At 56.4% G+C, this 18,074-nt stretch overlaps 1 protein-coding gene across 2 annotated transcripts in view; it reads left to right on the top strand.

Moving 5' to 3' along the window:
• Positions 1-18,074, top strand: part of MAU2 (MAU2 sister chromatid cohesion factor) — a 37,885-nt gene that overhangs the window by 11,580 nt on the left and 8,231 nt on the right. The window contains exons 2-16 of one of the 2 annotated variants that reach the window (XM_017852681.1): positions 4,204-4,221; positions 4,610-4,675; positions 5,621-5,716; positions 7,305-7,399; positions 8,110-8,137; positions 8,508-8,663; positions 9,817-9,963; positions 10,058-10,148; positions 11,100-11,203; positions 12,112-12,189; positions 12,569-12,634; positions 14,528-14,611; positions 16,654-16,703; positions 16,922-16,999; positions 17,092-17,203. In XM_017852681.1, coding sequence (XP_017708170.1) covers positions 4,204-4,221; positions 4,610-4,675; positions 5,621-5,716; positions 7,305-7,399; positions 8,110-8,137; positions 8,508-8,663; positions 9,817-9,963; positions 10,058-10,148; positions 11,100-11,203; positions 12,112-12,189; positions 12,569-12,634; positions 14,528-14,611; positions 16,654-16,703; positions 16,922-16,999; positions 17,092-17,203 — 1,269 coding nt within the window. Of the gene's footprint in view, positions 1-4,203; positions 4,222-4,609; positions 4,676-5,620; positions 5,717-7,304; positions 7,400-8,109; positions 8,138-8,507; positions 8,664-9,816; positions 9,964-10,057; positions 10,149-11,099; positions 11,204-12,111; positions 12,190-12,568; positions 12,635-14,527; positions 14,615-16,653; positions 16,704-16,921; positions 17,000-17,091; positions 17,204-18,074 lie in introns of both variants that reach the window. The other variant, XM_017852680.1, reaches the window with a different exon arrangement.

The raw sequence follows: 18,074 nt of genomic DNA, 5'->3' as shown, positions 1-18,074 counted from the left end.
AAAAAAAAAAAAAAAAAAAAATCACGTAGATGAGGTAGCAACCTTGGGTAAGGCATTCTACATCCTTAATTTGTGAGTTGGATATATTTTTCCGATTTCCAAATATATGCTAAAAGTCATACAGAGGGCTGGTTGAGGTGGCTCACAACAGTAATCCCAGTGCTTTGGAAAGCTGAGATGGGAGATGGGAGGATCACTTGAATCCAGAAGTTCAAGACCAGCCTGTGCATCATAGCAAGACCTTCCCTGTCTCTACAAAAAAAAAAAAAAAGTCTAACAAAGATACAAAAGTGAAGTCATTTAGTAGGTGTCAGATTAATGGCCCTGGGGAAGTGACAGGCTCGCCCTGACACCAGGCCCATCCTGCCCCTCAGGAGTGTATGTCCTCATGCAGAGAGATCCAGGTGTCACTGATGTCGCAATGAAGAAGTAGTGGCATTTAAAGACAGGGAGAAATCCCATGCCATTTAGGGCTTTGTGTCTGAAAGGCATACCGTTCTGTGGCCATTTGCACTACACAGAAGCCCTCACTTTCCTCTAATGAACTCTGCTCATTATCCAAGTGGATAAAGCCATTGTTCGTTCAGCAGATGTTTCCCGAGCACCTACTGGATGTCAGCCTGCTGCAAGCATTGCGGCCACAACTTTAAGGTCAATCATCATGGGACTTTTTTTCCTAAGAGTCAGGTTCTTGCCTTGTTGCCCAGGCTGGAGTGTAGCAGTGCGATCATAGCTCACTGCAGCCCCAAACTCCTGGGCTCAAGTGATCCTCCCACCTCAGCCTCCCAAGTAACTGGCACTACAGCATGCATCACCAAGCCTGGCTGATTTTTTTTTTTTTTTAAAGAGAAAGACAGGATCTTGCTATGTTGCCCAGGCTGGTCACAAAAAGAGGGGCTTTATCTAATGTCGTCTGTATGTATTTAAAGTGGGCAATAAAGATACCTGGGAAACGGATGTTAAAAACCCTAAGATGTAATTTCTCAAGTGCCTTAGAGCATTGCTAACTCACAGTGGATCCACACCTTGAACCCAGTCCTCTGGCTCCCAGTCAGCACTCCTGACACCCACTGATGCTAGTGGACAAGGCCTTCCACAAGAGAAGGCTTGTGTTTAGAACCTTTGGGCATGTTACTTCCCAGTTCACCAGTGTTTGCTGAGAGCCTCACCTTCCTCAGGGGAAATGGGATCCTCTCTGTCTAGCCCTCGTGTGGACGGACGGAGCTGGCAGAGAGGCGAGCCCGTTAGCAGCAGGCATATCTGGCTTGCAAAGAAGAGATGTCTCGGCCAGCCACAGTGGCTCACGCCTGTAATCCCAGTACTTTGGGAGGCCAAGGTGAGCGGATCACCTGAGGTCGGGAGTTTGAGACCAGCCTGACCAACATAGAGAAACCCCGTCTCTACTGAAAATACAAAAATTAGCTGGGCATGGTGGCACATGCCTGTAATCCCAGCTACTTGGGAGGCTGAGGCAGGAGAATCACTTGAACCTGGGAAGCGGAGGTTGCGATGAGCCGAGATCATCCCATTGCACTCCAGCGTGGGCAACAGGAGCGAAACTCTATCTCAAAAAAAAAAAAGAAGAGGAGATGTCCATGGGGTCAGGAGAAATGAGGTCCAGTCCAACTGTGTGCTGAATAGATTGATGTTAGCCATATAATGGCCCCAAACGGGGAAGGGACACAAAGCTGTTGCTGGCCAAGCACGGTGTCCAACGCCTGTAATCCTAGCACCTTTGAAGGCCAAGACAGGAGAATCACTCAAGCCTAGGAAATCGAGACCAGCCTGGGCAGCATAGCCAGACCCCATCTCTACAAAAAATTTTAAAAATTAGCCAGACATGTTGGTGCGCACCAGTAGTCCCAGCTACTCAGGAGGCTGAGGTGGGAGAATCACTTGAGCCCAGGAGGTCAAGGCTGCAGTGAACTATGATCATGCTGCTGCACTCCAACCTGGACAACACAGTGAGACTGTGTCCAAAAAAAAAGAAAAGCTGTTGCTATGAGGAGACATTGTTGGACCCACACAGGCCTGAGCTCAGTGACATAGGCCAAAGCTTTGTAGAAGGGGGTGCAGTGTTCTGAGGCATGAAGTGACTGGACATATCCTCTTGAAGTCTACCCGCCACGGACGTGCCTGTGTGGGCTGTCGTCAGCTCTGGGGAGAGCATCCCATGGCCACAGACTGGAAAGGAAAGCTTGTCCGCCCAAAGGAGGGTGAGGGAATTCACCTGTTGACTGGTCATCTTGCTTACCTCTGCTAGGATGCAGTGACACACAGAAATGAGGCCAGCTTTGTCACAGGTGCCAGGCTCAGCTGTGGATGCCAGGTTTGCACCTTACTTACCCAGGCTGGGGCTGCTGTTTGTGCGTGGCAGTGCTCTCTGTCCTCCCTGAACTGTGTCTGAAGAGCTTCCCTTTGCTAGCCCCATGGTGCCCGAATCACAGAACCACCAAATCTCAGGGTTCAGGGAGACCTCAGCCCGGCTCTAGTACAGCTCCTTTGTCACGGCCCCCTCTCTCCTGTGTGATTGCCCATCCCTTCCAGTTGGTGGCCTTCCAGAGCTTCTCGTGTTGACCCGGCTTCTCAGCAGCTTCTGTGGAAAAAAGCCCCCAACTTCTGCTCCTCTCTCACATCACACACGTTCCCACTGTCCCCACACACAGCCTCTGGCTGAGGCACCTCGCCTCTGGGGCCGCACTTCTGATGGCAGGTGCTGGCCCCACCACTCTGAGGACCCCAAGCCCCTCCTGTCTCTGCCACAAGAGGGGACCACAGGAGGCAGGTGCTTGGGCTGGCAGAGGGCCTGTGATCTGGGCTCCTGCATGTGGGTGCGTGTGTGTCAGGAGCCCGGGGCTTGGGCTCTCTCCCACAGCTGTCCTCCTGGCCCCACTGTGTCTTGGCAGTAGCTGCTCTCGATGCAGCTCTGTGCTTTCCCAGTGCCTGTGACATTCCCAGCTGCTGCTCATCCTCGCCCTAGAGATCTCCAGCCCCAAGGCTGTGGATCTCCGGGCCTCACTGGCTCCTCCGCGCTCCCTTCGTGAATTTTCTGCTGCATCCAGAATGGTCTGAAACTCCCATCTGGTCAGGTGCTTTCATTTCCCAGCCCTGACTGAGTCAGCCTCCAGGGGCGACACCAGGGCATTCTGACCCTCAGCCAGGTGTGGCCGCTGTTGCCTCATGAGTGGCAGAGACCTTCGGGCTTCAGCCTCACCCTCCTGGCCCTCTGCCTTTTTCATGCTCTCTTCAGTGCCTGGAGCACCTCTTGCTCCCCCTTTGCCTAGAGAACTGGCCCCTCACTTCCCATACTTTGCCACACATGCTGCCCTGCCCCGTGTGGTCCTCCCACAGAGGTTGATGAGTTAGGGTCTTCTACTCTGCTCCAGATCCACCTTCCAGCAACACCAAGGCTCTTGTCAGGCGCAGGTTGCTCTGAATGTGTGTGGCACATGCGGGTCACCGGGCACGGCGTTAGGCTCTTGTGCTTAGGAGCCTGGGTGATCTGATGGGCTGTGGTCAGTGGCCTGGACTAGCCCGGGAACCTGTTGGAACATGGAACTTTAGGGCACAGCGGTCCCTGGGTTGGAGCCTGTTGTCTGAACTGCATTCCTGGTGTGTGTCTTCAGTGCTATCCTATAGTTCTGCCTGTGTCAATCCTTCCTGGAGCCCCCCCACCCCCCTGAGAGGCTGACTTCGCTCTCAGCCAAGCATCTTTCAAATGCCTCTTGCTCAGAAGGACTGACATTGCCCCCCAAGACCCATTCTCCAGTTGAAGCTGACTTCTCGTGTTATGCTTTGCTGAACATCCTTCCTCTCTGCCTGGTTTCTGACTGCTAGCCCTACTTCCGTGTGACACGTGGGGTCCTTAATGGGGCCAGGTCACCTCTGAGCTCTGTTCCTTTCTGAAACAGCTCCCACCCAAGAGCCTGTGGGGTCTGACTCCAAGTGCCAGCCGCTCCTCTGATGTCAGAAGGGCATGTCCCCTCCTTCCCAGGCACCCTCTGGGGCTCTATAGCTTCCATTCCCCTGGCTGGATTGGAGGGGAGTAAGCCCACCCTCTCAGGCCAAGCAGGCCACCTTCTTGTTACCTGGATACCTGGCAGCCTCTGTTCTCAGGACAACCTGTGGAAACCCCAAAGTGAGCCAGTAACCAGGTGCCAGGTTTTTGCCTGAGAATTAATCTTTCTTTTCTTTCTCTTTCAGTGGTTGATATCACAGCAAGTATCCTTTCCGTGTTGGTATGGTTCCTTTTAAGGAATTCTCCACTTAAATAAAAAGAACGTATCAAAGCTTGAATCCCATCTCCCGACATGCCCTGCGAGTTGAGGCTCTGCCCACAGAGCACCTGGAGCATCCCCCACCTGGCCCTTGGCTGCGCCTGGGCGCTGTGCTCCTCTTTATGCTTCTCTTCGCACCTCGCATCCAGCTCCAAGCCCTGCCCTGCAGCAAGCTCAAGATTATTCACTGGGGGAACAGGAAAACTTGGAATTTCAGGGCAGGCAGAGATGTGCGTGCCCGGTAGACCTCAGCAGGGTAGGAGCCCCAAGCTGTGGCCCTTTCAAACCGACCTTTTTTGCAGTGTCCTACTTCCTTAACTGGACGTCACTAGATCCCGCAGTTCGAAGATGTTAAATTTGAAGCAGCAAGTCTGTTGTCTGAATTGTACTGTCAAGAGGTAAGGACATATTAAGGTTTCTGAAAGCAAAATGTCTCTCCCTGTTGCTAAGACATGACAGCACATTGGTAAATTGGGGCTCCAGGAGTTGGAATCCCTCCGGGTTTTTTTTTTTTTCAGGCTGGAGTGCATGACACAATCACAGCTCATTGCAGCCTTGAACTCCTGAGCTCAAGTGATCCTCCCACCTCAGCCTCCCAAGTAGCTGGGACTGTAGGCGTGCACCACCCATGCCTGGCTAATTTTTTTATTTGTTGTAGAGATGGTCTTGCCCAGGCTGGGCTCAAGCTCCTGGCCTCAAGCAATCCTGCCTCGACTTCCCAAAGTGCCAAAATTATACACAGGAACCACCGTGCCCAGCCCGGTGGCATTTAACAATCAGATTACTTTCCTGCCTCTTATGCCCAAGCCCCAGGGCTTTGGTGGGTAGCCACCTGCTAAGGAGGTCCGGCAGCTTCCTTTTCTACATGTTACTGTTGGAGAGATCAGCCTGTTCCTCACCTAACAAGTCTGTACAGTTTCCCTTCTTAATCTGGTTCCTAATTTCAATTGTAGCTGAAATTTGCCTTCCTCCCACCTCAGAAGGATGACGATTAAGGTGGCTTTGGCGGCAGGGAATGTGTGTACTTCACACCCCGATGCCTCTCTCTGGTCTGAGAACATAAAAGATGGGAACTGGCATCTGATTTGACAGTTTAGAATTTTGAACTGAAAGTACTTTCAGTCCAGTTGAATGAGACGTTATTTTAAGAGTGATGCAGAAACTTCCCAGCCAGTGAGTCCAATAAAATATCTTTTTTTGCTTTTAATAAAGTAAATTGGCAAACCCAAAAAATCCTTTGGTAAGCATGAACAGGAACTGCCTTCTGGCACCACAGCTGCTGCTAAGGAATCCAGCTTGATTGCCGCCTTCTTACATTCCCAAACGTAACTATTTCCTTTCAGAATTCCGTCGATGCAGCAAAGCCGCTGCTGCGGAAGGCGATACAGATCTCACAGCAGACCCCGTATTGGCACTGCCGCCTGCTCTTCCAGCTCGCTGTGAGTACTGCGGCCCAGGCACGAGGGTGCCTGGCAGGGACCATGACCCTGGGGCACACCTGCCCCATGTGCAAAGAACAGCAGAGTCCACGATGCGCAGACCCCCTCGGGCTGGCACATGGAGTGGGTGGGGACATGGGAACATTTCCTTAACCTGCCCACAAGCCCCCTCGAGCCTCCATCCTTGACAGCATCCCCGGCTTGAGCCTGGCTCTCAGCAACGCCCAGGAGTGAGTGGTGGGAGTGCGGGGCTTCCCCGGAGCTGACACTGACAGGGGGCCTGCTGCTTGTTCGGTGTCTTTAGGTTTCTGTCCCTCCCAGCCATTCTTATCTCATCTTTGGCCTGCGCTCATTGAAATCCCAAGAACATTTCCTGCCAGAGACCCCCTGTGGGGTTTTTTTAGGAGCTAGGCTGAGACCAGGGGGCTGCCTGTCAGGCCACAAATGTCCACGTCAAGCGTTGTTTCCCACATGGACCCCTCACTTTTGGGGGCTGCTGGGGCACACCCTCATTCTGGGATCCACACAGTTCCTCCTCATGCTCCCTTCGGCCCCCCAGATACAGGTGGTGCCCTGGTCTCTGAGCTCCACAGTGCTCGGTTGTTGGGGAACTCTGAATTCGGCCTTCCCAGCTAGAGTGGAGGGGCCGGCAGGCTCCACCGTGTGGGGCACCACTCCTGTCCTGGGCTCCACCTACACTTCTGCACTGGGGACCCTCAGGCGGGTGCCCAGCCCCCAGCCTCTCTCTTCCATGACCCAGCCTGCCCTCTGGGCCACCACTTAGCCACTTCCCATGACACCCACCTAGGCACGCAGTGTGTTGACCCTGGGTTGGGACTTCCTCCAGCTGAGTCCCTCACTCCATGAGGGTCTGGCTGAGAAAAGTACCCACGGGGAAGAGCTCACCCAGCAGCCAGGAGTTCCTAAGGCCCTCCTCCCCCAGGCCTGATGAGAAGCCGAATGCACACACAGTCTCCTTCCATCTCCCCACGCACACTTGTGCACATTAGCAGACAAAGGAGCAGGCCAGGCTGTGAGTCACCACCCCCAGGCCACAGAGTTGGCAGGCCCGTGTGCACGCACACCCAAGGGCCGAGCTCTCCACCATGGCCCCGCAGGTGTCGCCTTGCAGGGTCAAGCCAGGCATGTGCCTCCCTTTCAGCCTGTTCAGGCTTTGACACTTGCCTCTGAGGGAGTCCCTCCTTGTCGTCCGTGGAACACACTGGGGACACCCCACTAAAGACAGACCCCACAGGCACCCACGAAGCACTCAGAACAGCCCTAGGTGCTCTCACAGCCTTGGGGGCTGTGCCATGATCCTTGGCTGCTGGTTCTATGCTCCATTAAGTTTAGACGGTGTCTACTGCAGGCACCATTCAGTTAGATGACATATATACCACAGGCCAACTGGAGCTCTGTGCCCAAAGCAATTAGCGTTGATGAGATAATTTGGTTAATTTAGCTCAAAACTGACACAGGCAGTTTCATTGACGTGGGGAGGTTTGGTTGTTAACAAAGCGCAAAGGCCAGGTACCGTAAAACTGATGGGTTTGGCAGCAAAGGTCACTGCTCTCTCTCTCCTTTTTAGCAACTGCACACGCTTGAGAAGGACCTGGTGTCGGCCTGTGACCTCCTGGGTGTGGGGGCCGAGTACGCCCGGGTGGTGGGATCTGAGTACACACGGTAGGCACCCACTCCCCTCCTTCCCTCCCACTCTCTTAACATAGAAGGGGCTTGGCCACCTTGGTCCAGGACAAAGAACAGAAATGGCATTTCAGGCCAAGCACAGTGGCTCACAGTATATTACCAGCACTTTGGGAGGCCAAGGTGGGAGGATCACTTGATCCCAGGAGTTCAAGAGCAACCTGAGGAACATAGTGAAACTCCATCTCCACAAAAAGTACAAAAGTTGGGGCCAGGCTTGGTGGCTCATGCCTGTAATCCCAGCACTTTTTGAGAGGCTGAGGTGGGAGGATCATGAGGTCAAGAGATTGAGACCATCCTGGTCAACATGGTGAAACCCCATCTCTACTAAAAATACAAAAATTAACCAGGCATGGTGGCGGGTGCCTGTAGTCCCAGCTGCTCAGGAGGCTGAGGCAGGAGAATCGCTTGAACCCGGAAAGCAGAGGTTGCAGTGAGCCAAGATCGTGCCACCGTACTCTAGCCTGGCGGCAGAGCGAGACTCTAAGAAAAAAAAATAAAAATAAATAAAAATAAACACAGGCACAATAGGATAAAACAGAGCAGTCTTGTACGGGGACTGTTCACTGTTGTCCACTGAACTGTCCCCCAAGGTGGCATATTAGGTCCTGTGAGCCTTGGGGTAGTCACAGTCATCTCAGGAGGCTCCTGGGCCTTCTGGGACCTGACCCCTGCCTCTTGTTTTGCAGGGCACTGTTCCTCCTCAGCAAGGGGATGGTAAGTTGAGGCTGGGCATGGCTGGATGCAGCCGGTGTTGTGGAGGTGAGGCAGGACTCCCTGCTCAGACCCTGTCTGCTCTCCATGGCATGGCCCCTCACGTGCCCAGACGCTTAGGCGTAGTGAGCAGCCTGGAGTGTGAGGCCTGGGCCCTGCTGGGTTCAGGAGGGAAACTCAGGCTCCTGCCTATGGGATTCATGCTGAGGCAGGAGCCTGGTTAGGAGCTGCCTGGGCCGGGATTTCAGGCTGGCCTTGCCCTCTGGGTTGGTGGCAGTAGTCCCAAGGCAGGTGGGCAGGTGAGCCTGTGCTCCCGGTCCCAGGAGGGCCCCTGCAAGCCCTGTACCCTACACCTGCGCCTCTCCCTCCCCAGCTGCTGCTGATGGAGCGCAAGCTGCAGGAGGTGCACCCGCTGCTGACCCTCTGTGGGCAGATTGTGGAGAACTGGCAGGGGAACCCCATCCAGAAGGAGTCGCTGCGTGTCTTCTTCCTGGTGCTCCAGGTCACCCACTATTTGGATGCCGGACAGGTGTGTGGCGCCTCTTGGGCGGGCTGCTGGTTGTGACCAGTGGGTGTGGTTGGCACCCAGGCCAATGGGTCTTGGGCTGTGAGGTCAACTGTGTCGTTGCCTTACCTTGCCACACAGCAGGGCTGTCTTTCCAGCCCCAGACACACACACTTCTGTCCTGCTCTGCCGCGAGTGCTGGCACCATCGTGCCTGCCTGGTGTGCTGGTGCCTGGGAGCAGGGTCTGTCCTGGCCACCCTGCCTCCCTTTGGGAGTACTATGTGTGACATTGTATACACTCGCTCAGTGTGTGGATGCTCAGAGATTGCAACAACAGTTCAGGGAATCATGAGAATAAACACAGAGGTGCTGGGGTGGTGCCTGCACACAGCAGATGCCCAACTGGTGTCTGTCTGGCCCCCCTGCTGTGGGATTGAGTAGGGACTGATGTGCCCAGCTGTGTCCGAGACTGGACTCCATGACACCGCCGTGGGTGGGAAACAGCTGTGTTTGAGCTCCTTGTCTGTGCTTGTGTGACCGTCTCGGCCCTTCAGGGGCTGGGGGCTGCCCTGTGCCCCTCAGACCCACCCGTCGTGGTGGGCCACAGGCGAGTCTCTCCACAGGGCTTGGTAAGGGGGTTGTCCAGTTTCTCCATCCATACCCATCGTTGCCCATTGGGTGAAGCACTGCACTCGGCGCATAGGGACACAGAGCAGACTGCAGCCACGCTTCCCTCGGGGTGCTAGGGCCACAGAGACATCCCTCGGGGCCTCAGGGCGAGATGGACCACAGCGCTTGCCCAACTCCTGGGCCAGGAAGCCACCTCCCACCCCTGCGGAGCACAGCCTCCCCTTGCTGTCTCAGGTCTGGCTGCAAGAAGACCAAGTGCAGCTCCAGCAGGGTCTGGACAGGCCTCTCCTGGGCCTTGGTGTTGGACCCAACACTGGGCAGTGGACAAGTCTCAGTCCCACAGCTGCCCGCCTGGCTGTGCCCCGTTCCCTGAAAGCCTGGCTGATTCATGGGAGTGCGGCAGGGGCGGGTCCCTCTTGCAGGAGGTGGCCCTGGCAGAAGGGGAAGGCAGGTGCTCCCTGAAGGAAGGGGTAAGGGTGGTTGGGCTGGGCCTGGCTTCCTGAGAGGCCAGGCTCAGGTGGGTGCTCGGGTGTGGGTGCTGCACAGGTGAAGAGCGTGAAGCCGTGTCTGAAGCAGCTGCAGCAGTGCATCCAGACCATCTCCACGCTGCACGATGATGAGATCCTGCCCAGCAACCCCGCTGACCTCTTCCACTGGCTGCCCAAGGAGCACATGTGTGTGCTTGTCTACCTGGTGCGTCCCCACCAGGGCCTGAGCCAGGGCTGGGGGCGGAGGCAGGGAGAGGGAGAGGGCCCTGGTAACCCCTGCTATCTGGTCTTGTTGACAGGTGACTGTGATGCACTCCATGCAGGCTGGCTACCTGGAGAAGGCGCAGAAGTACACGGACAAGGCCCTCATGCAGCTGGAGAAGCTCAAGAGTAAGTCAGGTGCTCGACTGGCCACGTGGCCACAGTGCCCCCTGGTGGACGGCCTGGCCAGTCACTGGCTGTTCCAGGGCACAGTGACCGTGTGACCGCAGCACCCAGCTGCCCTGCCTAGTGGGTCTCGTCACCCCTAGTTGGTAAATGCTGGTGACCCACGTCAGAGCAGAGCAGACAGGACTGGGGTCGGGGGTACCTCCCTGACTGGTCAGGACCGTTGTGCCCAATGGTGCTCAGTTGAAACAGGTGGTGGCTGCCTCTCCCAATTATTATCAGTGTTGTGATGGGGACACTCGGGATGACGCCAGGGTCAGAACTCAGCCCTCACTGACCACCAGCATGTCCTTTGGAGGTCATGAGTTCTTTCCAGATGCTCAACTGTCTAATCCATCTAGGGACCTTTGACTAGCACAAACCCACAGCAGATGTCTCTGGCTGGTGCAGTGTGCCCATTAGTCTGTCTGTCTGCTCCCTCATGAGTGCTGCTGGGGGAGAAGGCATCAGAGCCAAGGCAGCCCAAAGCCCGAGAGGCCTGTGCTTCTCTTTTTCCCATGTGAGGATGGCTGCTTGGGGCTGTCAGGAGGTGGGGCCCGGCCCAGGTCCCGCTACCCCACTGCCTGAGGCTCTGCTGCATGGTCTCATGATCCAGGGTGGTTTCCACATTTCCACATTTCTAGAACCTGCCATGTCCACAGGCTCTTGAGCACGTAGGGTGAGGGTGAGGGTCAGAGCCGACCCCTCTTGGAGCACTGTGGGAACCAACCTCTGGCTCTAGCTCCGTCTCTCCACCTGGACAGCAAGACACACTCCCTCACTCGGAGGGCGCAGTGGGGACTAGGGGAGATGACGGGGTGGGTGCCTGGCCAGTGTGACTGGAGACAGGAATGAGGTGGGGATGGCGCCTCCTCTGGCCTCCCCTGCATGCTCACCCCTGACTCTCGCCCATAGTGCTGGACTGCAGCCCCATCCTGTCATCCTTCCAAGTGATCCTGCTGGAGCACATCATCATGTGCCGCCTCGTCACAGGTCACAAGGCCACGGCGCTGCAGGAGGTAAGGCTGGACGCAGGAGGGGTGGGAAGGCCCAGGAGTTTGTTGGGTCTCAGCAGTGTCAGACAAGAGACTGAATTCACCAAGTGCAGTACTGGCAGGCCAGCCCATCCTGCTGTCTTGCTGTCAGTCAGCATTTTACAGCCCCGCATGGGCACCACTGATAAGAGAATCTCATACAAAAACCAGTGGAGGCTGGGCATAGTGGCTCACGCCTGTCATCCCAGCACTTTGGGAGGCTGAGGGGGGTGGATCACTTGAGGCTTAGAGTTTGAGGCCAGCCTGACCAACATGGCAAAACCCCGTCTCTACTGAAAATACAAAACTTAGCCAGTTGTGGTGGCAGGCACCTGTAATCCCAGTTACTTCAGAGGCTGAGGCAGGAAAATCACTTGAACCCGGCAGGTGGAGTTTACAGTGAGCCAAGATCGCACCACTGCACTCCAACCTGGGCAACAGAGCGGGACTCCATCTCAAAATAAAAACAACAAAAACAACGGACCATGGCCCAAAAGCTTGCACACTGAGGGGATAGCACACATGGTCTCTGGGGATTTGGGGATCCCTTGACAGTGATTCTTCTACACCACCCTGCCGTTCGGAACACTCTCTACCCCCAGTGCCCACCCTCCTGAGAGGGCATGGGGGCCTTCAGTAGGCTGGAGGTCCTTTACGGCCCAGACACCTGTTGGACAGGGTGGAAAAGGCGAGTAACAGACAAGGGTCCCTGTCCACAATTTGATCCGGGCTGCTCTTTACCCTCATGGTGGACGTGTCTGCTGGGGCTTTGTACCCCAGCTTGGGCAGACGGGACATGGGCTCACCCACCAGCTATGGGGTCTCTCCATTGCTGCTCAGACGCCAGGTCCCAGGTTGCAGTCCTGTGATGGCGGTACACTCTCTCCCGGCAGATCTCCCAGGTCTGCCAGCTGTGCCAGCAGTCCCCCCGGCTCTTCTCCAACCATGCAGCACAGCTGCACACACTTCTGGTGAGTAACCCCGTGACAGCACCCCAGGAGAATCCAGAATGTTCCCAGTAAGTAAGTACCTAACCGGATCCAGAACATTCCCAGTGAAGAACCCCCTGACAGCACCCTAATCAGAATCCAGAATGTTCCCATAGGTAATCATATAACCTCCCCAGGCGAATCCAGAATGTTTCCAGTGAGCATCTTGTCACACCCCACACTGGCTTGGGTCTGAAAGCGGGGGATAGTGAGCATATTACCCGCATCACAGCTGGCTCGACAGTGAGCCATTTTCATACTCCTCCAGGGCAGCCATGTAGGCCTCGTTCGCACTGCATGTGTCTCTGATCTGAGCCCCCTTCCCAGGGGCCGGCCCTGATGACAACACATCTTCTTCCAGGGCCTGTACTGTGTCTCTGTCAACTGCATGGACAACGCGGAAGCCCAGTTCACCACAGCCCTGCGGGTAAGGTGCCGGCCCTCCTTGCTGCTCGGGGCGGGCCACACTTCTGAGTAAGGAGTCGGGCGTGGTCTGTGATGAGGACAGCAGTCGCACTAGGTCAGCTATGCAAAGCCGCAGCCCCAGAGGCAATGCACAGTAGTCAGCCCGTGCCAGCCTTGGCAGTGATGCACTGTTTATCTGGATAAGGGACAGCTATGGGGCCAGGGTCTTCCTGAGTTGACCCCAGGGCAGACGTGAGGGAGAGGTGCGACGTGTCCGTGGACACCACTTCCAGGCCTGAGTAGGAGCTTTTGTGGCAGCCACCCCTAAGGCTGGATTGGCTCAAGTGTCAGCTGACGACTTAGAGCCACCCTGGGTTCAGGGCTCCCATGGGGAGTGGTGGAGCTGGGCCATCTCACAGGTGCTTTTTGGGCAGTGGAGGACTCCTGGTCCTGCTGATCCAGGGAGGGTGAAGCAGCTCCCCAGACTCCTGGCTGCAGATGGGGAAGAAGGCTAGTGCCACATCCTCACGGAGCGCCCCAGCCCAGGACTGGACCATCATGTCCCCACCTCAGCCTCAATCTCCTCACAGAAAATGGAGGCTGTGGACGCTTTTTTCCCGATGGTTCTAGGAAGGGCCCTGAGGAGAGGTGTCAGGGAGCAGGGGCTGCTCTGTCTGCCACTCGGGCAAGGTCACCAGGGAGTCCTGCGTGCACCCTGACCGTTGGACAGAGTTCCCCTCCACGGCACCCCACAGGCCTGTGGGTGCTGCCACCCCCACCACTGGCCTCAGAGGTGCACAGGAGCCCTGACGTGCAGACAGCATGCTTGGGAGGGAAGGGCCGACTCGGCATCCACTCCTCCACTTACTTGCCTCACTCTCCGGACTCTGGCTCACTCTGACTACAGCAGGGCCAGGACCCTCCTTGTGGCCCTGCCATCCTGCCATCTCCGTCTCCGTCTCACTCCCCACAAGTGGTTGCTGTTGCTGGTTTGGTTCCACGTCAAAGTTCCCAAGGCCACATACACTAAGGAGTCCTCACCCCGGGGCCAAAAGAGAGCCTCTTTTTCATGGCCCACCCAGGAGTGATGGAGCCAGGATGCAGCCCCAGCCCCACTAACCCCAAACACACGTGCCTCCTGTGGCCCCTCAACAAACATCCCCCACCTTGCTGAGTCTCAGAGCATCTGTGCTTGCTTGATTCAGAAGATCCTCTGGGTCTCCTGGGTGTGTGCCAGGAGGGCATCTGTGCAGGTGGGGTCTGTGCTTCCCTGGCTCACTCCACCTCTTGCCCAGCCCCACTGGGAACCAGGGTCTAGGCAGGGCTTGAGCCACATAGATTGGTTCCTCTCTTGACGATCTCCTTTCCCAAGAAGAGCCAGGGACCATGACCCATCCACCACCTGTCATCAGCAGCATTTCTGGCCTCTGACAGCGTCACCTACCTCTGGAGCGGGGCCTGTGCTGGCCCCCTCTGGGACAACAGCTCCCCTCTTCCCCACTTCCCCCCATGAAGAGTGACCCCCGCCCAGGACCAGCATGTGCCTTGATAGCAGTGGACACCTGGGTCCCCCAGGTTGCTGGCTGTGGCCTGGAGGAAGGGTCCACCAGGTCTCAGTCCTGACAGACAGCAAAAAATGGGCCAAAACCCAACATGTTCTGAGGGTGGGATCGGGGTGGCTGGTTTTCCTCTTCTCTGTTCTCTAACTGCCCCGTAACACAGACAATGATTTTATCATGAGAAGAATTAATAGCTGTGTTACCCTTGAGTTTAGGAGGCAAGGCAAGTGTGTTTGAAATGAAAAAAACAAGTCTTTTCCAAAGTAGTCTCCGTGGAGATTGTGGGTGGCTCTCACACTGCCACATGGGTCACAGCGCCCGACTCAGCCCCCTAATGTCCCTGCCTCCCATTCCAGCTCACCAACCACCAGGAGCTGTGGGCCTTCATCGTCACCAACCTGGCGAGTGTGTATATACGGGAAGGAAATAGACACCAAGAGGTAGTAGGTGACATGCTTCATGTTCGGTATCCTTTCTCTCTGTTCTCTTCTTTTTGGGGAACCAGGGGGTTGTCCTGGGCACCAGCACATCTCAGCAGACCCCAGGGTGTTCAACCTTTTGAGGGATGGGCAGCACCCGACACAGAGGCACACAGGGCATCCCAGAGGTGAATCGGGCTATGGCCGGGAGAGGCCAGGTCTGAGACAAAAACATTCTCATAGCTAGGCCAGGCGCAGTGGCTCACACCTGTAATCCCAGCACTTTGGGAGGCTGAGGCGGGCGGATCACAAGGTCAGGAGATCGAGACCGTCCTGGCTAACACGGTGAAACCCCGTCTCTACTAAAAATACAAAAAAATTAGCCAGGCATGGTGGTGGGCACCTGTAGTCCCAGCTACTCAAGAGGCCGAGGCAGGAGAATGGTGTGAACCCAGGAGGTGGAGCTTGCTGGGAGCCAGAATCACACCACTGCACTCCAGCCTGGGCAACAGAGCACAAGACTCCTTCTCAAAAAAAAAAAAAAAAAAAAAAATTCCTGTAGCCACAAAACACTCTTCTCCATCACAAACCAAGCTGTATGAATCCCTCAAACAAAGTCTTGTAGCCCAAGCTTTCTGCTCTAGGATGTCGGCCAGGCCTTGAGACTCAGTCCTAAGGTGCAGCAGCCAGGGCACGTTGTCCCCAGGTTGTACTGATGCCACTGCAGGGTCAGGGTCACTCACTGGCTGCAGTGTTGGGTGGGGACGCCCAGGTTGCTCTCATGGGCTTCTGAGCCAATGTTTGCATAAGAGTCAGATTCCCTCTGCAGTCCCTCTCAGCCCTGGGATCCCCACTCAGCCCTGGGATCTCCCTCAGCCCTAGGATCTTCCGTCAGCCCCAGGATTCCCTCCTCAGCCCCAGGATCCCCTCCTCAGCCCCGGGATCGCCTCCTCAGCCCCGGTATCCCCTCCTCAGCCCTGGGATCCCCTCCTCAGCCCTGGGATCCCCTCCTCAGCCCTAAGATCTTCCATCAGTCCTGGGATCTTCTGTCAGCCCCAGGATTCCCTCCTCAGCCCTGGGATCTTCTGTCAGCCCCGGGATTCCCTCCTCAGCCCTGGGATCTCCCTCAGCTCTGGGATTCCCTCCTCAGCCCTGGGATGCCCACTCAGCCCCGGAATCCCACTCAGCCCTAGGATATCCCTCAGTTCTAGTATCTCTTTCACCGCTGGGGGTCTGCCTCCTAAGTGTCTCAGGCCAGGTGCTGTGGCTCACGCCTGTAATCCCAACACTTTGGGAAGCCAAGGCAGGAGGATAACTTGAGGTCAGGAGTTCAAGACCATCTTGGGCAACATAGGGAGACCCCATTTCTACAAAAGTTTTTTAAAAACCTGGTGTGGGGTTGCCGGCCTGTGGTCCCAACTACTCGGGAGGCTGAGGCAGGAGGATTGCTTGAGCTAGGGAGATTGAGGCTGCAGTGAGCCATGATCGGGCCACTGCACTCCAGCCTGGGCAACAGAGCAAGAACCTGTCTCAAAAGAAAAAGAAAGCCCAGCCCTGGCTGGGTCATCTGATGCCAGATGTGGGCTCGCAGTGTTGAGGAGTTTGGCTCCCCTGTGCCTCTGCAGCCAGAGGGCATCTAAATTATCAGGTCACGCCCCCATCCAAGCCTCCTGGGGTCCCTGCACCTCCAGAGAAATCCCACCCACTCACCCCCCGCAGCCCACAGGGCTCACGGGCCCCAGCCTGCCAATCTACGCACTGCCAGGCCAGCCCCTCAGCGCCACTCTGACCATATAAAGGCCTTCTGGACGCCCAGGCCCCTGTCATCTACCACAGGACAGGGTGGCACAGGCAGGGCTGGCTGAGGGCGTGAGAGTCTTGCCCCTGGCCCTTCTCACCAGAGGCCGCTCTTGCTGGGCAGTCACCAGGCTCAACCTGGGGGCCACAGTCCCTATGGGGGTGTAGAGAAATCCCCATGCACTGCAGTGCATCTTGGGGACCTTTCTCCTGTGAAGATGCAGAATGGTGCTGACTGGCTCTTCTCCGCCTCCTCCCCCACTCAGCTCTACAGTCTGCTGGAGAGGATCAACCCAGACCACAGCTTCCCTGTCAGGTGAGCCACTCCGGGCACCACTCCACGCATGGCCTAGGCTCCCCATGCTCTTGGGATGGGGCCCCCAACTGCCCCTTGCGCCCTGACACCCCATACCCCTCCTCGCAGATAGTCTACAGCAGGGGGCTCTCAGAAATCCCCTCCAGCTGCCCACCGCTGTTTTGTAAACGTTCTTTCTCAAAATCCCCACCCCACGTGACACTGCACTCTCCCTGCAGCTCACACTGCCTCCGAGCGGCCGCCTTCTACGTGCGTGGGCTCTTCTCCTTCTTCCAGGGACGCTACAATGAGGCCAAGTGAGTGTGGGGCAGGGGGTAGCGTGTGGGCCGTGCTCAGGGTAGCCCAGGCCCCATCCTGCAGGCGTCAGCGCCCTCATTCTCCTTGTCAGGCGATTTCTGCGGGAAACTCTGAAGATGTCCAATGCCGAGGACCTGAACCGGCTCACAGCCTGCTCCCTTGTGCTCCTGGGCCACATCTTCTATGTGCTAGGAAACCACAGGGTGAGTACCCTGGGCTGGGCCGCTCGCTTGGGTGCCTGTGGGGCTTGGCTGAGGGACAGGAGCTGGCCAGCAGTTTAGGGGTGGCATGGCACTGTTCATCCTGTGCCCCTCGAAGAGCACGTCTAGGTGGACACCCTGACTCCCACAGCCTGGGCGGGCAGGGCCAGGGGAGCTGGGCACCCACATAGGGTGTGGGGGCAGGCAGGAGGCCTGATGGGTGTGGCCTCAGACATCAGGCAGGCAGAGCCCCTGGGCTCGGGGAGCTGAAGCCAGAACCAAAGCAGCTGCCCTGAGCTAGTGGGGATGACGCAGGCACCCCATCCTATGTGTTGACACCCGTGGGGCAGAGAGGTGCCTCCTCTCAGTCAGACTCCCAAACATTTCATTCTTGCCCAGCGTGCACAGTGTCCTCTCAGTGTACAAGTGGCCCTTGGAGTTGGTCCCCACCCAAGGTCAGCTGGTGTCTGGTGGGACTGGCCACCTCAGTCCTTCTTGTCAATTCCTTGCCTACTCTCACCCTCCTGATCTCACGAGGTCTTGAAGTTTTTTTTTTTTTTTCAGACGGAGTCTCGCTCTGTTGCCCAGGCTGGAGTGCAGTGGTGCAATCCTGGCTAACAGCAAGCCCCACCTCCCGGGTTCACGCCATTCTCCTGCCTCAGCCTCCCAAGTAGCTGGGACTACAGGCACCTGCCACCACGCCCAGCTAATGTTTTTATATTTTTAGTAGAGAGACGGGGTTTCACTGTGTTAGCCAGGATGGCCTCGAACTCCTGACCTCGTGATCCACCTGCCTCGGCCTCCCAAAGTGCTGGGATTACAGGCCTTAGCCACCGCGCCCAGCCTGTTTTTTTTTTTTTTTTTTTTTTTTTTT

The sequence above is a fragment of the Rhinopithecus bieti genome, unplaced genomic scaffold, assembly GCF_001698545.2.
Source record: "Rhinopithecus bieti isolate Rb0 unplaced genomic scaffold, ASM169854v2 scaffold_34968, whole genome shotgun sequence".
NCBI classification, from domain to species: Eukaryota; Metazoa; Chordata; class Mammalia; order Primates; family Cercopithecidae; genus Rhinopithecus; species Rhinopithecus bieti.
Note: the sequence above shows the minus strand (reverse complement) of the source record. Positions and strands in the feature narration are given on the sequence as shown.